This window comes from Atta colombica, unplaced genomic scaffold (genome assembly GCF_001594045.1).
Source record: "Atta colombica isolate Treedump-2 unplaced genomic scaffold, Acol1.0 scaffold198, whole genome shotgun sequence".
In the NCBI taxonomy this organism is placed as follows: Eukaryota; Metazoa; Arthropoda; class Insecta; order Hymenoptera; family Formicidae; genus Atta; species Atta colombica.
The window spans coordinates 3,474,523-3,497,471 of NW_017259291.1; the positions used below are offsets into that span (position 1 = coordinate 3,474,523).

General features: G+C 31.3%; 1 protein-coding gene across 1 annotated transcript; it reads right to left on the bottom strand.

The window, feature by feature from the left end:
* Positions 1-4,857: 4,857 nt before the first annotated feature.
* Positions 4,858-20,536, bottom strand: LOC108686927 (zinc finger protein 260). Its single transcript, XM_018192449.1, has 8 exons — positions 20,437-20,536; positions 16,671-16,851; positions 14,104-14,289; positions 10,886-11,190; positions 8,951-9,516; positions 7,583-7,885; positions 6,351-6,455; positions 4,858-5,380 (listed from the first exon to the last, which is right to left on the bottom strand). The coding sequence occupies exons 2-8, from the start codon at positions 16,756-16,758 to the stop codon at positions 4,858-4,860; spliced, it is 2,076 nt and encodes a 691-aa protein (XP_018047938.1). The 5' UTR covers positions 16,759-16,851; positions 20,437-20,536.
* Between the last annotated feature and the right edge of the window lie 2,413 nt (positions 20,537-22,949).

Genomic DNA, 22,949 nt, shown 5'->3' on the forward strand with positions numbered 1-22,949 from the left:
TCTTCTAGATCTAAAAGTATAATTTAATTCAGCGCGAAGAAAACTTCCAATAGTTGCAGAATAACATTTTGCTAAACACAGTCAATTAAAAAAATTATATGGGTAAGTCCGCAAATACAATATGTGTAGTAAGCCTTAAGCCTTAAGAAATTAACCAATCACAATCGAATGTGAAAAGAACAATCGACCGTAATTGATCAATTCCTTAATCCTGCAGACACAATAGAGTAGTAAGCCTTAAGCTTTAAGGAATTGGCAATCTAATAATCAATTATTTTTCTTACATTCGACTGTGATTGATCAATTTCTAAGATTTAAGGCTTACTACTCTATTGTGTTTGCGGGGATAAGGCTTAAGGTTTACTATACTGTTGTGTTTGCAGACTTAATAAGATAAAAGGTTGCATTCAGCAGAATGTTTATTTTGCAACTGTAAAAGTTTTATTCGCGCTGATTGGATTATACTTTTAGATCTGAAAATGTAATTCAATCAGGATAAAGGAAAGTTCCAAAAGTTGACAAAATAAACATTCTGCTGAACGCGACAAAAGATTAGGTATTAGGGAGTCAAAATGCGCATGTCCACTAACGTGACTTTAGCGTTCATCATATCTGCGGATACATAAAAACTCTCCACTATAAGAATTTTCATTCGTATTCTAATAAAATAATTTTTCGAAATAGAGTCCCTAAAAAAGACTTTCATGACAAAAGCAAGTGACATGTACATTGATAATATAATTTTTGGTGCAATTAATTTCTGTACAAAATTCAAAGACATGATATTTATATAACGTTAATCTGTCGATGTATTTACCAACAGATCAGGGTTAGGTAATGCTAAGTGAAAAAATTAAAAATTAAGTTAAATAGTTAATTAAATGTAACTAAGTTAAGTTAAAATTGATTTGTTAAATGAATATTTTATTGTTAACTATTGACTTTTAATTTGACTTTTTTAAAGTTAATTCTAAGATTAATGCAAAGGAATGATTATAATTTTATCTTTATATTATATAATCGTTAATTATAAAAAAAAAATCAGTGATTCTTTAATAAATATACTGTGAGAAAAATTATTTAAAACGGTCAAATTGTTTTTTTTTCTTTTGAGTGATCATTTGAATCAAATTTAATTTCGAACTTTTCAATTACTTTTTTTATTCACTTAACTTTAAATTTAATTAATTTCATTATGAATTAATTTGTATCTTAAGTAAGTTAAGTTTTCCAGGCTCTTAACTTACCTCAGATATTCATGGATCTGATCTATCTTTGGTCAGTTTGGTCTATGTTTGGAGTTCAGTCAGTCTGTCATCGCATTGTTATGGCCAAATTCACTCTGGTGGACTAAAATTTAACTTCAAAATATGAACTTTAAAATATACTTTTATAAACAAAAAGTGATAGTTATGGACTTCCGAAATTGAGATAATATAGAAAATTCAGGCAAATGAGAGTTTAGTGCGGTATTTAATGTACAAACATTGATGCACACACATTGATAAATGTGTAGATAAATTGTATTTAACTTATTTTACATTCGAACGTTTCGACCAACAGTTGGGATCATCATTAGCGAGATCACAACGAAAAAAAAATTTTTGTTACTGGTATCAAATTGGACCAAATTGTCAATTGCTACCATTCTAAAACTATCCGTCTAATACGAAACAAAAAAAATATGGAATACAATATGCAATACGAATAAATATACATATACATGTATATTTATACATGTGTCTGTTATTTTTATATTTTCATAATTCAAATACTGTGTTGAGAAATGCAAATATGACCTGGACACGTAGTTTTTTTTTCACTATAATTCGGTTGACTATTTTAATCGCTTTCAGTCTATTATGTGTTTTACATGATGAAATACTTGACTAATTGCATTTATTTCGTATCCGTTTTTTATTAAGAAGAATGTAATATTCGATATCTTTTTTATGTATTTGTATAATTTTTTTAAAGTTTTTTTTAAGGATTTCGCTGCTTTTTGTAAATTATTAGAAACATAATAACATAGAATTTAAATATTCTAAAAACAATTATTTTTAGAATATTTAAATTCGTACTCTTTCGTCTTCTCCTATTTGATATCACAAGACCCGATTACAAGATACGCCGTAAGTAATATGCTCAAAATTTGAACTACGGATTTTGAATCATGATGACAACAAAGGAGGAAGGTTAATAAGGCCATTTTATGGTCCCTAATGTGATACCTAAGTCCTTTTCGTGATTAATAAGAATGAATTAATAAAACATTTTCGTTCATTATATTACTCTGCATTATATTAACGTGTTTTTAAACTATCTATCATAGACAAAGATGAATGCAACTCATAGTGAGAAATTGAATTTTTTTATTACTCTTGACATATTAATTACTTTTGACATATCTTTCAAATGATATCTATATGCAATAATGCGATTTCCGAATTCAAAAAAATTGAAAAAATAAAAAATCTCTACAATAACACATAGTAATACAATTTTGATATGATGTAGAGACTTAAATCTGTAGGGACAAATAATATTATCTATCTGTAAACTTCACCATTTAATGAGTAGATACCCATATTTTAAGAGTAATCAAATAATTTTTTCATTGTGAGTTGTATATCTTCACCTTGGGGACGATAAATATGTAATATAACATAATGACGTTTATATGATAGCAGAGCAGTATAATGAACAAAAATATTTTATTAATTCACTTATTAGCTAAAAGGTTTGAGTATTATAGTGATATATAGGATGTTTGGAATTTAAATGTCAAAATTTCGAGAGTGTGTAGGGATCGATAAATTAAGAAAAAAAGTTCTATAGGTATATACTCGTTTTGGCTTCATTTTGGAGAAAATCGTAAAAAAGACAAAACATAGTTGTTTCATTTTTGCACTGCTTCTAAAATATTATCGTCGTAAAAGCGTATACGAAAACAATAATAATAATTCCGTTCTAAAATGAAAACTTTTTTGTTTGTTTTGTCCAGTGGGTCCCATTTTTTTACCCGACAGGTTAAATGTAGTCAGATATACAGATTTTTTTGGAAATTAACTTCTCTGATTATTTAAAAGACATCCATCTGCAGCAACGTATTGAAATGTGGTTTCAACTCGATGAGATGTCCAGCTCATTATGGCAGAAACTACTCAAGATTGGCTAGATAGACATTTTCCACAATGATGGATTGGATGTGAAGAAGTAGTAGTACCTTGGTCACCTCAGTCACTTGATCTGACATCACATCTAGTCTTCTTTGTGAGTGGATCCTGAAGCAGGAAGTTTATTTGTTGTCAATCAACTCAAAAGAACAGATTTGATTGAGAAATCAAATCGAGGCTGCAGTGCACCAAATATCACCAGATCAATGTTTAGCTGCAACACAAGCTATCCGTACTAAATGCAATGCTTGCATTGCTGTAAGAAGCTAACATTTTAAACAATATCTTGCATGAATAAGTAATGACTTATTCACGTTATATTTATTCACTTGCTTAATGTAGTAGATCTTTCTCTTCATGAAAATATAAAAATGAAAACTATGTTTTTTCTTTTTCGCGATTTTCTCCAAAACGAAGCAAAAATGAACACAGTTCTACAGGACTTTTTTTCTTAGTTTATCGATTCTCTACACGCTCTCGACATTTTATCGACATTTAAATTCTAAACACCTTGTATAATAATTATTTTTTACATTCCTAATAATCGCACAATAAAAAATATTATCTACTAAAAATCTGTAAGGTGTTCAAAACGACTTTATTAACCTTTTTCCTTTATGAAATGTGTTTCGAAGGAGGGTGTATGTATAAAGATGAGTTCAGATTGTAAAGTCATGGAAGAACTCGAGTCGAACCTCAAATCAAATCTAGAGACGAGCTCCAAGAGAGTCAAACTCTCGCATGTATATCTAATTACATAACAAATACACAAAATTGAAATCTTAATGTGAATCTTAATGTGAATTATAGAAATGCTCATGAAGTTTGACTCAAAACTTGAAATTCAACTCGATAATTTGAACGTAAGGTTAACATATCAGTTATCAAAAATTTTTCACTTCCTTCCCTTTAATTTTACATGAAATCTTACACTTTACACTTCACATGTCCAACCGATATTCCGAAAAAATCATTTATATAACATTTATAATCAATCTGAACATCTTATCTAATGTTGAAGCAGTTAAGATTATTGTGGAAAAAACATATTTACATATTCTTATGTAAGTTACATTAAAATACTTTCAATTATATGTACGATATCTGTCTCATACGTAACAAGAGTATTTTATTTAAAAAATTATTGAATTTATACACAATAAAGGAAATATACGGATCTCTTTCAGAATATCTTTCTTAGGAACGCATCTACCGTTCACAGTGATTTTATCACTCTTGGTAATGTTCTACAAATGAGATAGACCTCGTACATCTTTTTATATTTTTTCATTCTTTCAACTCTACAAAACAGATTACGTTATTTTAAAACCATAAAATTTATTCTCAAACTTCATTAACGCAAACTATTATGTTACAGACTCATACTTTGTGCAAGTATACATACAAAAAGTTAATTTGCAAAAATTAAAATCATTTTTCCTGTAATGAGAAAATAGTTTGAATCACAAATTCTTACATTAATCTTCTGCAATGAGAAGGTCAGAAAATATTACTAAAAATATCAATATTCAAATTTTATCAAGTAGAATAATATAAAATTTATCAAGTTTTTTAATGTCTGAAAAATTATTTGTCTGAATTTTACTCGAAGACTTACAATTAGTTAAAAATTATAACTTACTATAATTTTTGTGATGGTAGATAACAGCCTGATTTGCTGTTATCTATTATATCTATAATTTTTGTTAGTAAAAACCGTAACTGTAACTGAAGAGACAGTCGGTGACGACTCTTCTTTACAAGGTCTTCTTGTTACAAGCTTCTTGGATGGCCAAAATTTTCGTTTATGTCGCCACAACATATGTAATGTTAATGACGCTTTGGTATGGTACGGCCGATGAATTTTTCCTCTTGCGGGTGCATATTTCGGGCACAAATGACACTTAAACATCCTCTGTGCTGTCGATTTCTTTTGAGATTGAACACTTTTAGTAATTTTAGTAATTTTGAACTTTTGTCTTATATTTTGCAAACCTAAAGCGGGTATCAAATATCTCATTTGATAATCAGGTTGCCGTATAACTTGTCGAGGCCGACTTTGTTTTCGCCTCGATGTTGTACATCGTGAGCTCCCATTTTCAATCCCTAGATTTTCCTTTTCATTTAGGATACTTACATATTCCTGCGAAGATGATGATTCCGAAAGTTCATCAGCGGCTTTTGATGTCGATGGTAGCTGCCAACTACATGTAAAATCATTATTAGATGTATCGATAGCGTCGTTTCTACTCCCGTTATTGTGATCATTTAAATATGACTCAAGATCATCATCTCTATCACTCTTGAAATCGCAGACGCGACATATGACGAAGTCACGACTGCGTGCCTCGCGGCCGTTACCATTGCTTCGGACGATATCATCATCGTCGTCGTCATCGTCGTCGTCACCAATGGTGTCGCCTATGTGACGGTGCGACCGCTTCTCCTCCTCCGTAGGGTATGCCATAGTCGTTGCAGTTGCAGGGGACTTTACCATCTCGTGGCTGCAACCACCGCGGCACTGTTCCATAAGTTACGTTCGCGTCATTTTTCTACCAACGTACGAGTGTTCGTCGTAACACAACGTGAGAGAAACAAAACTGTGTAACTGGACAAGAACACATTCAGCAACAACAACGCGTACGCAATCAGAATTGCGCGGCCTACGACATCGAAAAAGCAAATTGAAGCGTGCACGTGATAGCATACGAGATGAAGAGATATCGTTTTTTTAACTAAAAATAATATCAAAAAATGACGCTAGAACGTAACAAAATATAGGAGGAGGAGTGGACAATGATGCGCGAGATGACGAATCGCCGGACCGCATCATGAACGGGTAACGATTGATGTATATCGATTTCGCATTAAATATAGAAAATGTGATAGCATTGGACGTTCCATGAATCATCTGTACAATAGCAGACGGACGATCAGAACTCGTGACAAAAAGTTAATGCATACAAATCGTGACCCGTCGTCGAGCGCGCCAACATTAGCCAAATGAGCGAACATAAAATTCAAAAGAGCTCGCCATTTAATGTCGTGCGGCATTCATTGCGCAATTAATGGTAAATAAAAAAGTAGGGAAAACGCAACAAAATGCAATTAACTGAATAAATAAATGGAAGCCGAGTGTCAACGTGCAGCAACGATAAACGTTATAATGCTTACCCGAGTATAGTGCTTGGTGGTATCACAGTGGTAGCAGGTGCAATCGTTGGAGCCGGTGCTGGAAAAACTGGTGGCCCAGGTGGCGGTCGTCCTCCTCCCACGGGACTATAAATCCAATAATGAGCAATAGATAATCGTATAAATTATTCGGTTGACAATGAAGGTATTCTAGACTATTACAAAACAATTCAAATTTGCGAATATTTTTGCGAAATTATATGAAAAATTATATGAAAAATTTATTTATCAATTGACAACCTTTAAATAAAGAAATAAAAATAATAAAAGATTTCTAATATTTCCATAATTAAAATTGTAATTTTTAAACAATAAAAATCTTATTACACATATGTGAGAATACAACCAATAAGAAATAGGAAAAATATATATATACTATTGAGTTGTCTGGAAAGTTCGTGCCGATTAACCTATATAATTTAATAAATGTATACTAAAATTTAAATCTTCTGCGTTTCAATTTTCCTTAAAAATCGGCACGAATTTTCCGGACAACCCAATATATATATGTACATACATATATACCAAATTTGTAGTCATTTTGAATTGCTTGCTGAAAATTTCATTGGCACTGTTTGGTAAATTTAATTTAAAATTACTCATTCTGATAACTACGTCTTATTTCTTAATAAGAATAAACTTAGATGAAAATTGAGATTTTAGACTTCTTTTTAATGAGAAGATTAAAATTTGTGAAATATAATAATAAGTAAACATTTTCAAAATTTAAGTAAAATTATATACAATTATATACAATTATATACAATTATTTATCATATAATTCATATTTACAAAAGCATTTAAAATAAGATTGCCAGTATTTTGGACATTGTCAATAATTGGATTTTCTACCTCAATATTGCCTATTTTATTATTGTACTGCGGCAATATATTTCTAAAGAAATATAGAAGACTCAATTAATGACAATGTTCAAAATATTGGCAATCTTATTTTAAATACAGTTTCTTTGACTTCTCGATAATAACCGTTATGTAGCATATTTTAGTATCTTTTAGACAGCCATCGTTTATTATAAATATAACCGTATAAATTTCAGCATTTGATCTCCAACATCTCGGAAACTGTTCATTTTTGGACCTTATGCTCATGAAGATTTTTGATCAGGACTTGATCTACATTATAATAAAATTTTAACCAATTCAATTTATGTAAATTCCTTTTACTAAATCATACATCAAATGTAAAAACTTACTGTAGGGGTTGCTGATGTCGATTATTTGGCGGTGCTACGTTCTGAGTAGTCGATGTCGACGGCACACTCGCACGATGAACATGAACCTGATGCATTTGCAATTGATTGGCATCTTCGGCAAGAAACGGGCATCTCGAACATTGTCTCCTATTGTGGACCTTTAGAACGTGTGTTGCAAGTCGCTCGGCGCGCGCCGCTTTGTACTCACACAGGGTACAAGCAAAGGGTTTCGTATGGGTATTCATATGTCGTTTTAGACACCAGTTATCAACTCCGGTCCATGAACAATATATGCAGCTGTATCTTGACAGAAATGCTTCAATACATAAATTGTTCGGAAAATTTATTTCAAATTTTGTTAGCTCAAACTTATATACAGAATATATTGCGAAATTTCCGACTATCTGACGTGAAAATTTAAAGTTTTCTCTAAAAATTTGTTTTTAAAAAATTTTCCTTCGATTTTTTTACTGAATTATTCGCGTTAAGTAAAAAGGAACATTCCGACTTTTATTGCTTAAAAATCGTGCCGCAATTAAAGATACAGATTTTTAAAACTAAAACTTTGTTCTATCGAATGATATAATTGTCAATTTTATTAAAAAATAAAATATATATATAATTTAACCTAAAAATATGACATTACTTTCCTTGTAATCATTGCGCAATGAAAGAAAATAATATATTTTTAGTTCAAATGCATATATATTCTTTTTTTTTTTTTTAATTTATTCACTCGATAAAGCACGTTTCAATAGGAATCTGGTGCTTTAATTGTAACACTATAATTTTTGATGGAGTTATAAACAATTAAAGTCCAAATGCTCCTTTTTACTTAACATAAAAACAAAAAATCGTAGGAACATTTTCAAAAAACGATTTTATAGAGAAAATTTCGAATGTTTACGATAGATAATTTCGATCGAAAATTTTCGAAAATTCTTTTAGGCATGACCTACAAAGAGAAAATTTTTTTTCATTTTTTTCAGCTCGTAATTTTTTACATGCAAAAATTATAAAACTCATATAAACTCAAAAAATTTAATAAGCTTTTAAAAGTAGAGATTTCAAGCTTTAAAACTCCTTTTTTAAATTTATAAAACTTTAATTTGTTTTTAAAAATGTTGTACATACAATTTTAGACTAACAAAATTTGAAACAAATTTTTCGAACTACAATAATTTCGTTAAATTCAATTTACAATACTATATGAAGAATTTCTTATCAAAAAACGTCATGTTTATTTGCATATAAATACGAGAATGTTAAATCGCACAATTTTGATACTCAACATACATATTTAAAAAATTATATAAATTAAAAATGACGTCAAAGCGTGATGAAACTCGAGAATTTTCAGAAACGTACCTTTTTTCCTGTGCGTTTTTGGAACCTCCCTTAAGATGACTCTTACTATTGCACCCACCGTTTTGCACTCGCCTTCCTGTATTGCAATTATTATCGGATTGCACAATACCCGACGGAGAAGGCATGATTATCGCTTGATGGATACCAGTAGTGCCTACATTGGCGCTCGATGCGACAGTGTTCGGCTGTAGTTGATAGCCCTTATTGCTAGCGAAACCGAACTGATTGCTCATATGTTGTTGTTGCGGTTGTTGTTGGCTGGTCACGTTGACGGTTGCCGTCGTATCCTGTTGTAACGACTTGGGAGCGTTTGTATCCACTGGTTTCCGTATCTTCGATACATCGTACACGTGATCGCGGTGCATTCTCATGAAATGCTTCTTTACGTGATCCGCACGATTAAATGGTTTGTAGCACATGTAGCAATGAAATGGTTTTTGTTCGCGATGGATATTCTCATGTCGTGTGTAAAGATCTCGTCTGTCCGTGCCATAAGGACAGCATGGACAGTTATAACGTTTATTACTCGTGGAGGCCGCAACAGTAGTAGACATCGTGGTCGTATTCTGTGAAAGTTTATGCCTTTTTAAACTAGGCTTTAAAACAGAATTAAATAAAATTATTTTTTTTGCATTATCAGTGATATTAGAAGACAGTAGATAAAATTAGTAGAAATATTTGCCGCAGTAATGTTATATTGGAATATGATTCCAAGATACTATATTATATAATATTATATACATATACAGGACCTAAAAATAATTTCACATTTATGTGATAGATGATACATACCATAATAAGTAAAAGAATTTTAGTAAAAACAATCAAAATTAAAAAGGGCATGTAAGAGTCAAATATAAAATTCAATATAATGATCTAGATATAAAATAGATATAAAATATATTATGCTCTGTAAATTGTAATTAAAATCATATTACATGTTTTTCGGCATCTAGATTGAGCCATCTTCAGATAAAAAAAAATTCACGTAGTAGTGTCAGTACAATAAAATGATGAAGATAATGTAAAAATATACAAGTATAAGATGAGGCCCGATGAATGTCTTGTATATTTTCAAATTATTGTCTTCATCATTTTACTAACACTGCATGAATTTTTTTTTATCTGAAGATGGCTCAATCTAGATGCCGAAACATGTAATATGATTTTACTTACAACTTACAGAGCATAATACATTTTATATCTTAGATTTTTATGTTGAATTTTATATTTAACTCTTACATGCCCTTTCTAATTTCGATTGTTTTTGTACATTAAAAGTCCTTTGTTCTTGTTTAATTTAATTTTAGTAAATATAGATCGAAATTTTTGAGATACCTATACGTATCTCTATCTATCTAATACTTTTATATATTAGTATCATAACTAACTTATTGTCATCTTCTCTAGTGTCGCATACGATGTGAAAAGAGAGAAATTGAGATAATCATAATAGCCTATTTGCAAAAATTACATCTCCAATGAGATGATTTCTCATAATGCGGTTTGAACACTGAGATAAATCTTCATGTCGCATGCGACACGTAGAAGCCAATCAGTTATGATACTAACATATAAAATTGTTAATCTCTCTAGAAACGGTTGAGCTTTCGACTTATATTTACTATGACTTTTAAGACTCATGGTATGAACTATCTACCATAAATGCTAAATGGTTTTTGTAACCTTGTATATGATACCACATATGTATATTACTTTTGAGGCTTTCACGGGTATGTTTCTTCAGAAGTGCCAAAGAGTTTACGGATTGTCGCCGTGTCGTGATCTAATGCCGACGTTTCGTGAACCTTGTCATTCATTGCATCAGGGCGAGGAGCGCCTTGGTGAGGTGAATGGCAAAGTTCACGAAACGTTGGCGTACATATGTATATTATTACATAATATTTTTTATTACGTAATGTACATATATAATACCTGTTGTAAATGCTGTAGCGCAGGGGCAGATGGCAGTTCTTGCAAATGAAAGCTCGATGTAGTTGTTAATAAAGTCGCAGGTACAGTTTGCGTTTCTTGAGTTCTTCGGGTAGGAGGAGCCGCTCGTTCAGCACGTTCACGAAGTCTTTCTAAATACATGACTACATCTTCGATTTTAAAATCCGTTTGCAAATAATCTTTGCGTGGTGAATGATGCCTATTTCTGCTGTCAGCTAGGATTCTCGACGCATGATGCTCCATGAAGTGTTCGGCAATTTCTCGTGGACCACTCGTTAGGATGTCTCCTGTGAAAATCAGATAGTTATTTATTCATGCGGATAAAGTCAATTCAGTTTTTATAAGACTATTCGTATATTACAAATCAAATTAATATATAAAATAATATAGAAATAAAATAATTAAATTAATTATAATTAAATTATAATTAAATTAATTAAATTAATTACAATTAATTCTTAATACACATAATAATTTTTGCTTTTTGAACACACGATGGGTCTCTCGCGTTAATCTGTCTGAGCTAATTCTATCATTTTTTCAAGTTTATGAAAATCGTTAAGTGATTCTTACATGTATCTTAATATCTTTAGAAAGTATTTGTAAAGTTGTATATGTAATGTTTATTTAAAAATAATCGTATAAAAATGTAAAACTCTGAAACAAAAATGTTTAAAGGAAAAAATATTTCAATATCTTAAAATTGATATTTCCAAACTAAAAAAAATTATATTAAATCTACAAGACTATACATGTGAGAATACAATCAATAGGAAATAAATGTCTAAAAAAAAATAATTCAAGTGTGATGACTATTTAATTATTTAGTAAACACATTTTTTTAATATACATTAGTAGATATAAATTGAAGCTATATTACATTTAAACAATACATTTTATTATTGCTATTATGTTACAAAAACTTATAATTTATTAGAAAAATATTTATTATAACTTTCTATAATATACATATATTACTGACATTTTTTTTTTCAATGTCCAAATATATATTTATCTCGTTTTAATAAATGCAAAAATTTTGAAGGATTTGATCAACACGAACAGACCCATGCATGTGCACGCGCACGCGCGCGCGCGCGCGCGCGTGTGTGGTTAAATTTTTTTTATAATTCGCAAAATATTTCTGCAATAGAAACGAGAATTAAAAATAAAGAAAAAAATAAAAATTTTTTTTCATAAAAAAGTACACACTCTATCTTTTGAATTATCCTGATCAAAGGATTCGCAAGAACAGGAGCCGGCAACAATTCTCTAGATGCGAAAGTTTTTCAGGAAAAGAATATAGATCATTTAGCTAGATGTTTGTAATATTTCAAGGAAAAGAAATGCTATGGGTCACGAATGACCCATCATGTGTATTAATTTAATTACATATAATTAATAGTTCGGCTTAATTAATTATATTAAGTATATGTAAGCATCTTTAGCGTTGTTTCATAAAAGACTGATTTTATGTTCGAATAAACAATATAAAAAATGAAAAAAATAAATAAATTTTTAACTAAGCAAAGAGGATAATACCTATAATTTATAATATTTATATTCGTAGATCTATAAAGAAATAAAATATATCTATAAAGAAAAAATAATATAATAGGAAAGAAAAGAAAATACAACATACAGTATCATTATATTGTTAGTAGATTTTTTACCATATATATCTAATATCTGTACAATGACAATGAACAGTACCGAATTATCGTTAAGAATTACAGAATCGGAGTATAGGTCGGTTCAAATCAGCTACGAATAAAAACCGTTATAAAATATATTCATGACCAATTTATATTTTATCTTAAATCCAATCTATTTTCTTATAGTTGAAATTCGATATAATATTAAACTGCTTGACAAATTTAAATTTTTTCTAAACAACAAGATCAAGCGATTCTTACAGATTTTTTGTTGGTAAAAACAAATCTGTAAATGAAATTGCTCTATTATGTCATGTTTTTGAAAAAAATTGAATTTAAAGATATCAAAAATTGTATTTTTTGATACTTTTGAGTTAAATTTCAAAAACGTGACAAAGAGCAAATTCATTTCATTCATTTTTAGAGATAAAAAATCTGAGATTCAAATCTTATTGGCTACTTTATACAAGAAGCAGCAGAGCAAGGGAACTTAAATCCATAGATGAATGTAACCCTTTGACGATCATGCAATTTTAATTATTTTTTGTTTTTTTTTTCTTATTTTTTTTATAACAAATGAAATAGCGAAAAAATAATGCATTTTTTTTTCATAGAATATAATAGTGCTATTATTTTCATTCAAATTAAAATTTAAACAAATTATTACATAATTTGTTTAAACAATTTCAGATTCATAATCAGCGATTTCACAAACCATCATATGTAACTGATTCAAATTGTATAACCTCAAAGAACTACATTTATCTAAGGATTTAAGTTCTCTTCTTCTCATTGTAAATGACACTTTTTGTATAAAGCAATCAATAAAAGTAAGTGATACTTACAGATTTTTTGTCGTTGAAAACTTATCCATAAATAAAATTGTTCTATTATGTCATGTTTTTGAGGTATTTTATCTCAAAAATACCATTTAAAAATGCCATTTTTAGTATCTTTAAGTTCAATTAAGATAAATCTCAAAAACATGATGAGAGAGTAATTTCATTTATATATTCATTTTCAGTAACAAAAAATCCGTAAGAATCAGTCCTGTTCATGGTTTAAAAATCGTGTTGGACAGTATTATTTATTTGATAACGATAAACATAAATTTTTTACTCCTTTTTTTTAAGAATAAATATATAACAGTATTCAAGAAAAATTAATGATGAACTATTTTTTCTAGCAGTATAAATTGAAGAAATGTAAGCGAAAAATACGAAAAGTACTGTCTCTTCAAAACAGTATGATCAGTTAGATCAATTAGAAAGGGGACCTTTCTCACTATCTACCCTTGCTAATCAACTTATTTTTATCTTGCATCAGCTAAACTTTTTACACTATTGGATAGAAAATTACTCGACTATATTCTGTATACTCTATCGATCTAGACCTTTAAGCGTGAGATTGTAAACAAGTTAGCAAAAAATTTTTCAGATAGGTTTATGCAACGTTCATTAGATATACATCCGTGTCTTTAAATTTATTCGCTGTACATTATTGTAAGAACATTTTTAACAATGTATGTAAATTACGTGTACTTACCACACTCGTCACATCGCCACATGGCTTTTCCGGCGTGATAAGCTGCAATTCGACTTCCGTCGGTTCCTTTTAATGGTTCGTCCTCGTACGTCCAATTTCCATCATCACTACCATCAGTACCATTTCCTGTATCTTCTTCAGTCTTGTAAGAAACTGATGCTTCGAACTCATTTTGCACATTCGATGCTGTAATGACGAAATTATGATAAATTATATTAACTCTTCGCATTTAAAGAGATCTTAAAGTAAACTCAACAGAATTGTTATTTTACCAATTCAATAGGTCTTACAACTTTCACACATAAGGTAAACTCAGATAAGACAGTCATACGGTGAAGATGGCCATAGACTTTTAGTATGACTAAAAAAATGCTCTATTTAGCAATTATTGAAGAATTACAGCCTAGGGCAAAATCTTTTCCGTATAACCATAATGCCCTAGTTTATCTATGATTTACATGTTATTAACACATCACTACTTGCTACTATTTATAATATTTCACACATACATAAATTTTCGTAGAATGATATCGTATAAAATTAGATGCTCATATTTTGTAAATACAAATTTCAGAGATTTTATATGAAGCAAATTTTAGCTGCTCTAACATTATATTGGATAAAAAATAGTAAAGAAAATCTCAGTTTCAAAAATTTTTGTTGCTCTCAACATAAATTCCGCATTATAAACTAGAATAATACATATAATTTTGGAAAAGGATTTTCAAATTTGTAAAAGTAATATATGTGATATCATCAGAAGTATCAAAGGATTATCGCCGGATCGTGATTCATTACTAATAGATTGCGATATCATTCTATGAAAATTATTATGTTTCATCGGTAAAACGAACGATTTTAGAAAAAAATCTCTTTAATGAAAAAAACTCATCATTCTTTTATGAAATAAAACATTCCATAGCTAGCTAAGATGTCGGAAAAAGTAGTCATAATTCGGAAATTAATTAAATGGTTACCAAAAGACTTAGAGTTTAGAGTTTAACTTTAGAGTTTATCAAAAGACTTTAGAGTTTACCAAAAGAATTTAGTAACCGTTTGTTGACTCCAACCGCGCAAATCGCGGACCGAAATACAAAAAATAGTCTTACTTTAATATTAATTTGTTTTCGAGGTTGCTGAACACAAATCCAAGGTCAAAATTACAAATTAAATAAGAATGGAGTATCTAATATTGCCGAAGATGTAAAAAGTGGTTTTATTTTAATATTGCTTTGTTTCTGATTTTTGGATTATTTATCATAAATTTAAGATGAAAATATCAAAAATTATAGCAAGTTCCAATATAGCACATCTAAAATTTATTAAATGATGCTGTAATGTTATGAGCGAATGTGGAATGCATCCCTAAAGAAATATAGCGACACGCTATTGTACGGACGTACCTGTTTCATTCGTGCATCATCTTTACTAAAAAAATATTTTCATCAATACTATTTCACAATCCTATAACAATATTTAAAAATAAATAATAATAAAGAAAATATTTACATAATTTATAATTTATTTATAGAAAGCAGCGAAAAATGAATTTTCAGAAAAAGAAATTTAGACAAATTAAAATAGAAATCGGAGTGGGAGAATGGTTTAATTAAATTTTAAACACTCTTTAGGGTTGCGAACAATTAAAATAAGAAAAAAAATTTTCTATTAAAACTCAATAACTTAGTCATTTTAGAAGAAAATATTGTTTGGTTTTCTGATAATTCCTTCTATTTTTTCAGAATATTCATCAAAATATTTTGTTATCAAGTTTCGAAGAGCTTTCATAATTATAAAACTACAGTATATTTGAAAATAGTGAAGTACTATTTGACTATCAATTTATTGCTAAGGTTCTAATGTGATTTTAAAGTAATTTATATATTAAAATTAAAAAAAATAAATTAAATTAAATTAATAGCATTTTATTCTTGAATATATAACAAACTTAATGATTTGTAAAGAAAATTAATAATAAATATAAAAATCACTTTAAAAAAATTCAAATGATTGTTATACTATAAATGAATGATAATTATTTAGTTATTATTTGAAAAAAGTTATAAAAAGAACTATATTTTATTATAGAATATTTTTTAATGCTATTTTCCGAAATCGAATTTTGACTACTTTCCAGGCTCGCTATTTCATAGTCAGTAATTAATTATCATGCGAGAATAACTAGTCAGAAAAAATATAATTTCGTAAACGCTTAATTAAATGACCAATTATAAATGGAATTTTTTTTTTGCTGAACACAGTTAAACGTTAAACAATTAAATAATTAGATAATGAGTTAATCAAATCGTGAATGATCAATAGAAAGTATACACACAATTTCAATTGCATTCATATGATGCATACATGTTGCGTAAAAAAAAAGTTCATTGAAAATTTACTGAATATATTATAGATAAATAAATTTTTTAATTATTTCTATTGCAGATTTCCCAATATTATTTTGCTTTAACAAATATAATCAATAATTGATAATATATCGACACTCAGTAAAACGCTCAGTAAAATTATTTTTAACTTATTCTAGAAAATTCAACATAAAAGCTTACTTCTGTGATCAGGATCATCGCCATACAGTTTCTTTGTAATTTCTCTAAACATATCCTCATAGTCTATTCTGGTGCCGTTTCCTTCCATTTTCAAAATCTACACTGGTCACTCACCATTCGTAGAATAAGAATCTTTTTCTTTGTTCCTCAAAACAGACCTTCGTGTTGAGACACCATAGACCTTTGAACAAAAAAAATTTCTCTTTTCTATTCTTTTCTTTGCTAACAATAATATTTTTTTCGCATGATTCATGGATATGAACACATGACTCATGATATACGATTTATACGTTTCATAATTTTCCGAGAATCATATCATTTTCGGGGAATTATTAATTTGATTTATTTACACAATTTTACAATTTTCTTTGATATATTTTTAAAATATTTTTTTTATCGGAGCCGTTTTTTTATCTTCAACATAATCATGAAATTTGTTATTCTAATATGAATAACAAATAATCCAATTATAACAATCTTCTTTTATAAATTGCTCACAAGCATTATATTGGATCTAAATCTGAAAAAATTCTCAGCTGTGATAACGTGATTATTTGATTATACTGAATATCTTTGTGCGATATGGCGAGTCAAATTTTGTTGACTATTATCGTTAGAAATATTTTCTGTAAATGCAATGTCATTCTTCTTTTTTTTAATATTTAAAGATATTGATCGCTTTTAATCATTTTTCAACGAACAGTCCTTTTGTATATGTATAATTATAAATAATGAATATATAAATTTTCATATATTGTGTTTTATTTAAATTAATTTTTATAATACTGTATATTGTATGGACAAATTTCTTATTTCAGCGGCAACCAATGCATGCGAAAAGACTGCAAAGAATTAGCGTGGAACATTCTAATTCTCGAAGTTGCATATTTTAACTATTTATAATTTTCTTAGAATATTACATTATTATAATTTTCACAGTTACAAATAAACTTAATTTTTTAGCGCTATCGTATCTCTGGATAACAAGTTTAAATATTTGTTGATAGATTTTGGCAAATAACTTCGATGGAAATAAAAACTGTTTGTATATTATTTTCCTTTATTTATTTTTATGTGTTCAAATGAGAAAATAGGAGACTGAATACTCAACGTCTTTTCTTTTATATATCTAATACAATTATAAAGTGTATTATAAAGCGTGAAGTGTAAAATTATAAAAGAAAATTATAAAAATTATGGCAATTTTAAATATGACAGATTTTAGTAATAAATATGATATATGATATATTGTACATTAGTATATAATTATTAATATGTAAAATGTTTTAAATAATAAAACTGAAGTGAATCGCTACGTTTGGCGAGCAGTTAAATAAAAATTATAATGACAAGAGAATAAAAACATAAAAGCTTCAGGCAGAGCAAGCGCACATTCTCTTTGTGCATATCATAAATAGAGAATAAATATATTTGAATTATCGAAGCTGTGTTTTATAAAATATAAATGTGAAAAAGAAGTATAGTAGAGAAAATGAAAATAATGTGCAAAATTTCATAATAAGTATCTTAATAACTTTTATATCGCTACGAGATTAGATTTAGAGTAATTGGTATATATATATATATATAAAGTGAGTCATACGATTCGAACCATATCTCTCCATATCTCTTTTACGATCGATAATAGAGAAATATGACATGGGAAAAAGTTTAGAAGCATAATGATGTCTAACTTTTTGTTAACATTAGTTTTTCGTGAATGCGTATTTATAACGTGAAATTGTAATTAAATGTTTTCTTTATATTAGTCAACTGATCTCATTAGTTATAATTTTTTTTTTAATTCTGAATGATATCTCATATGATATAAAAAAAAGTGTTCTGTTCACTTACAATTATAATACATTATAATATATAAATAAATGAAAGCAATTTGTAATTTCTTTTGAAAAAATAATGGATGCTACTCTTTATTAATTATTTTTAAATTTTTTATAATGTTTATCAATTCTAGTAAAAATCATAAAATTATCTCTTTGAATTGTACTTTTACTTTTAAAAAGATAATTATTTTTCTTATTATGTTAAGATTTTTTTTAAATAAGAATTATTTAAAAGAAGTATTATACATTTTATTTTTCAAACTTTATCTTATATATTTGTAACTTTTATTTCAGATTTATTAATATGTGTATCTCTTCATGTCTTCTAATTGGTACCATCCATTACTTTTATAAATACCGTATTTCTATTGATTTCGATCGAATGGAGCATGCACAAGTATTTAACACTATGTTCTGTTCTGGGGTGGCGACAGCATCCGGAAAGAGGAAGGAACGTGTATTGATCGTCACGATTGCTGCTCGCAGAACTGAGAGGGGATGACCAGCAACCCTGCTAGTAACCCTGTACTATGTGTGCGTGCGCATATACCAAGATCAGTCGCGTACATATACACAGAAGGGGAAGCAAGAACGTTGGAAGGGGTTACAGTGAAGAATAAATCAATATGCCCCTCTACTGATCGGGGCTACATCCTCTAGAAACGACAGATGGTGGAACGTAGAGGGTGTTCTAGAACGTACTATTGAAACTTAACATTTCTGCGCTGGTTGAGAACCTCCACTTTATGGCGCAGAGAGAAGGAATAAAGAAACCCGAAGGGAAAAGAAAGAGATGACACAGCGGCGGGAACATGGTCGGTCGGAATAAAGGCAAAGACACACAGCCTCAAGAAAAAGAAAGAGAGAGAGAGAGAGAGAGAGAGAGAGAGAGAATCAGGTAGACGAAGAAAGAGAGAACAAGAAAACAGAAAAAAATCAAGAAAATAAAGGAGAGAGAGAGAGAGAGAGAGAGAGAGAGAGAGAGAGAGAAGGCACGCGCAGTGTTCCATTCAAATCCATCCGGAAATTATTGCCGGCTAACCAAGGACGTCAGGCAGGTCTCCTCCGCGTCCGCGTGTGCACATGTACAATCGTGCACACGTACGTAATGCCATTGCACACACGCATGCACGATCGTTAGTGTGGAGATTGAAAGATCCCTTCTTTTCTCTTCGCTCTTTCGTCTCCGCTCTTTGCACGTTTCCTACACGCGGCGGTACGCGCAAAATCGCCGTTGCTATTAGTACACGTCGCAGAAAATGTCGCGGCGAACGCCGCCGCCGGCCTGTTGGCCGCCCTCAACATCGCGTACGATATCGCGGAGCACCCGCGCGAATGGCCGCCCCCGCGCGCACACGCGCGCCTCTAGAACACACATGGACACCCGGCACCTCTCTCCGTCTGCCTCACTGCGCGCTACCCGTCGAAACACCGACGAACACACGGACATCGAGACGTCGCACATATAGCCGCGCGCTCCGCGCGTCTCGATGGGTATTCGCGTGCGGCCTATTCGCGATACACAATACGTCGGCCACGGCGGCGGTCTCGATTCTCTTGCTCTCATTCGCGCCACAATTCGTTAACACTCGTAGTCAACTAACTCACATTCACTCAGTTCTTCACTCGCTGTTACATTTCACATCTCCTTTCTCATCATCTCACTTTGTACTTCCACTCAATCGTTCGTTTTCGGCGCGCAACTCGATACTTGCGATGAGAAGAAGTGAAGCAACGTACGGTCTCAAGAGGAACATCCTCGGGGAAGACACTGATGAGATCTGTTGTCGTATTGACGCTGGATGGACGATGATGACGCGAACACGATGGACAGCTCACAGTACACGACGCTCGAGATACACGAGTAAACACGGATCTCGGATGAAGAAAGACGTTTGAAAATACTACGTTAAATAACTCACCTTTTTGTGTCGTTGATCCAGACTAAGTGCAAGACACTAACGAAAATCGTTGTTCGAGGAAACGTTATGCTGGTTCGGTTGCAGGTTGTTTCCTCGACGGCTGTCGGGTGGCGAGTGGGTGGCAGGCGGGGTGGCGGGCAGAAGTGGGTGGCTCAGGCGGGTTGGGAGCAGTGGTGTGTGGGTGGTAGCGTGAGGGAACCCAATACCACCCTCCTCGCCCATTCAATCCTCCAGTATTAGGGGGAGCAGTCGAGCCTGTTTTCACTCCCCTCCCTCCCACCATACTCCCAACAGCCCACTACACACCAACAGCTGGCGACGATAGACCCGTTTGTACGTGTGTGTGTAGAGTCTGTCTTACATAGATATGCCTACACAAGGAGCATACGCGCCCTCGACGTCCCAGAAGGTGGCACCTCCCTTCCTACACGTGTTCACAACGCTATTCTAGAGGCGAATTGGTTCGTAAGGAAGGTGGAGTCGGAAAAAGCACGAAGAAGGAGGGAATTTGTATGAAGAGTTTTCAAATCCCTTCTTTCGAATATCTTTAAGAAGGTCTAATGGATGTATGTTTTTGAAGGTCTCTTTACCTGAGCTAGTATCCTTAATTTTTTTAAACTTTATTGTATGTCTGAAGAGAAAGTTGTGCATTCAAAAATCTTTAGACGCCAGGGAACTTCTTGACAAAGGAAAAAAAGATTGAATGGATTAGTCACGCGTAATACGGTCATAAATTTTGATCGTTTTTGAAGTAGATATTTGTAGTAGATATTCTAAAAAAAATATATTCCAATTGTATAACTAATACAGTTATTTGTTATATTTGACCTCTAAAGAATATTGGACAAGACTGTATTGATTCTAGACAAGACCATGTTAATCGAATTTTTTTATCACCTTTTATATAAAGAATACAAATAAAAATTACTCTGAAAATCAAAATTTTTGTAATATTTTCAATAATATTATTTATTCCAAGATAGACAAATGATACTAATATATATAAATAGAAGATTTTTAATGTCATTAGTAACTTTGTATCTTTAGAAACACCGCCGGAACATGCGTAAATCCAGAGCTAGTATACCCAAGGCAAGAACACTGATATCAGTCAGAAGTCTACTTCAGCCGATAAGCAAGCAGTCGACCAAACCGACTGTTCCTAGAACCAGTTTCGGTTCTGGGTCGGCATTCTTGGTTCCCTACCGAGAGTACGAGAGATGTTGTACCAGCACTACCAGCGCGCAGCGGCATTCGCCACTACGGCAACCTTCATTTACATTCCGCCTGGCGTTACCATGTGTAACGTTCCGTGACGCGAGTCTGAAATTAACTTCCAGCGCCCCGTCACTTCGTTATCGTGCAGCTGGAGGCCGCCTCGCACACGAACGAGCGCGGATCATTCAACGGGAGCAACCCGAGATACATCTGCATCTGCATCCGAGTCGCAATTTAGGAACGATGGGGTGCATCGGGCCACTGCCGACGTCGCCCGTATTGATCTCTACTTCTGTTCAGACATTCCCTTACGCTCGCGCGACGCCCGCCCGTCTCTTCCTTACGTAGACACGAGGTGGAAAAAAGAACTGACGGAGGGATGATGATGTCTGGTATTGGCCGCGGTCGCGTGATCGATCGGATGCCGTACCGCGGTCGGAAGCAGGAGATTGTACTTTAGCGCGAGAGAAATTTCCGCTCTCGCACCACAAACGCGGAACTACTTAACTTAAAAGCCGCTAAAACGGCGATGTGCCAAGGACGGCGGTTTGGGGAAGGGAAAGGAAAATGAGATTTTTCATGAAAACGTTATATCCCTAAAATATATGACAGGAGATTTCCATAAAAATCTAAGCACGGGTTTGCGACCACCACGACAATGCTTGTCTATTTATTTTTGCGTACAGGCGCCTTCTTTCAGAATGTGATGATATTTATAATTATAAAAGAGCCTTATATCCATATTTTGCAAAAATATCCTCACATCGTCGTTGCCACAAATGCGTTTTGCTTTCGCTTTCTTCTAGTTCTCTTATATCACTTTTATTATTAGCTGTTTATTAATCTATTATTAACTGTGCTTTATATAAGATTTAAAGTTCATCGAGAGAAAGATAATTTCCTAGAATTAAGAACTAATAGTTTTAATTCTTTAATATCAATTTTCACCGAAATTTTTATTGAATAACAAGAAAGATTGAATAATTTTAAAAAATAGAATTACGTTTTACAATTTCATTACTATTAAATGTATTAAATGGACTTTTTTATTTTAGCATTAATAATGACTTGAAATTATAAAAGATTGATATTAAATCCAAAGAATTTCTAATGAGAAAGAATTTTAATTCTCTGACGGGGAGAAAAAACAGTGATAATTTTCAATACCGCGAATCTTTCTATCTTAAAAAGTTACAATGCTACAAATAAGCAATAATATAATTATAACAATGAATGTAGCAATTACATAATTATTAAAGATACACCGGATCGTAAAATTACCGGATATCGGATAT

What these genes read in the sequence shown, in the direction of transcription:
- LOC108686927 (XM_018192449.1), bottom strand. Translation starts at nt 16,758, where the DNA reads ATGGAAGGAAACGGCACCAGAATAGACTATGAGGATATGTTTAGAGAA. An exon ending in CGATGATCCTGATCACAGAA is followed by an intron (nt 14,290 to 16,670) that starts GTAAGCTTTTAT and finishes TCGTCATTACAG; the next exon opens with CATCGAATGTGCAAAATGAG. An exon ending in CGCTACAGCATTTACAACAG is followed by an intron (nt 9,517 to 10,885) that starts GTATTATATATG and finishes AAACTTTCACAG; the next exon opens with AATACGACCACGATGTCTAC.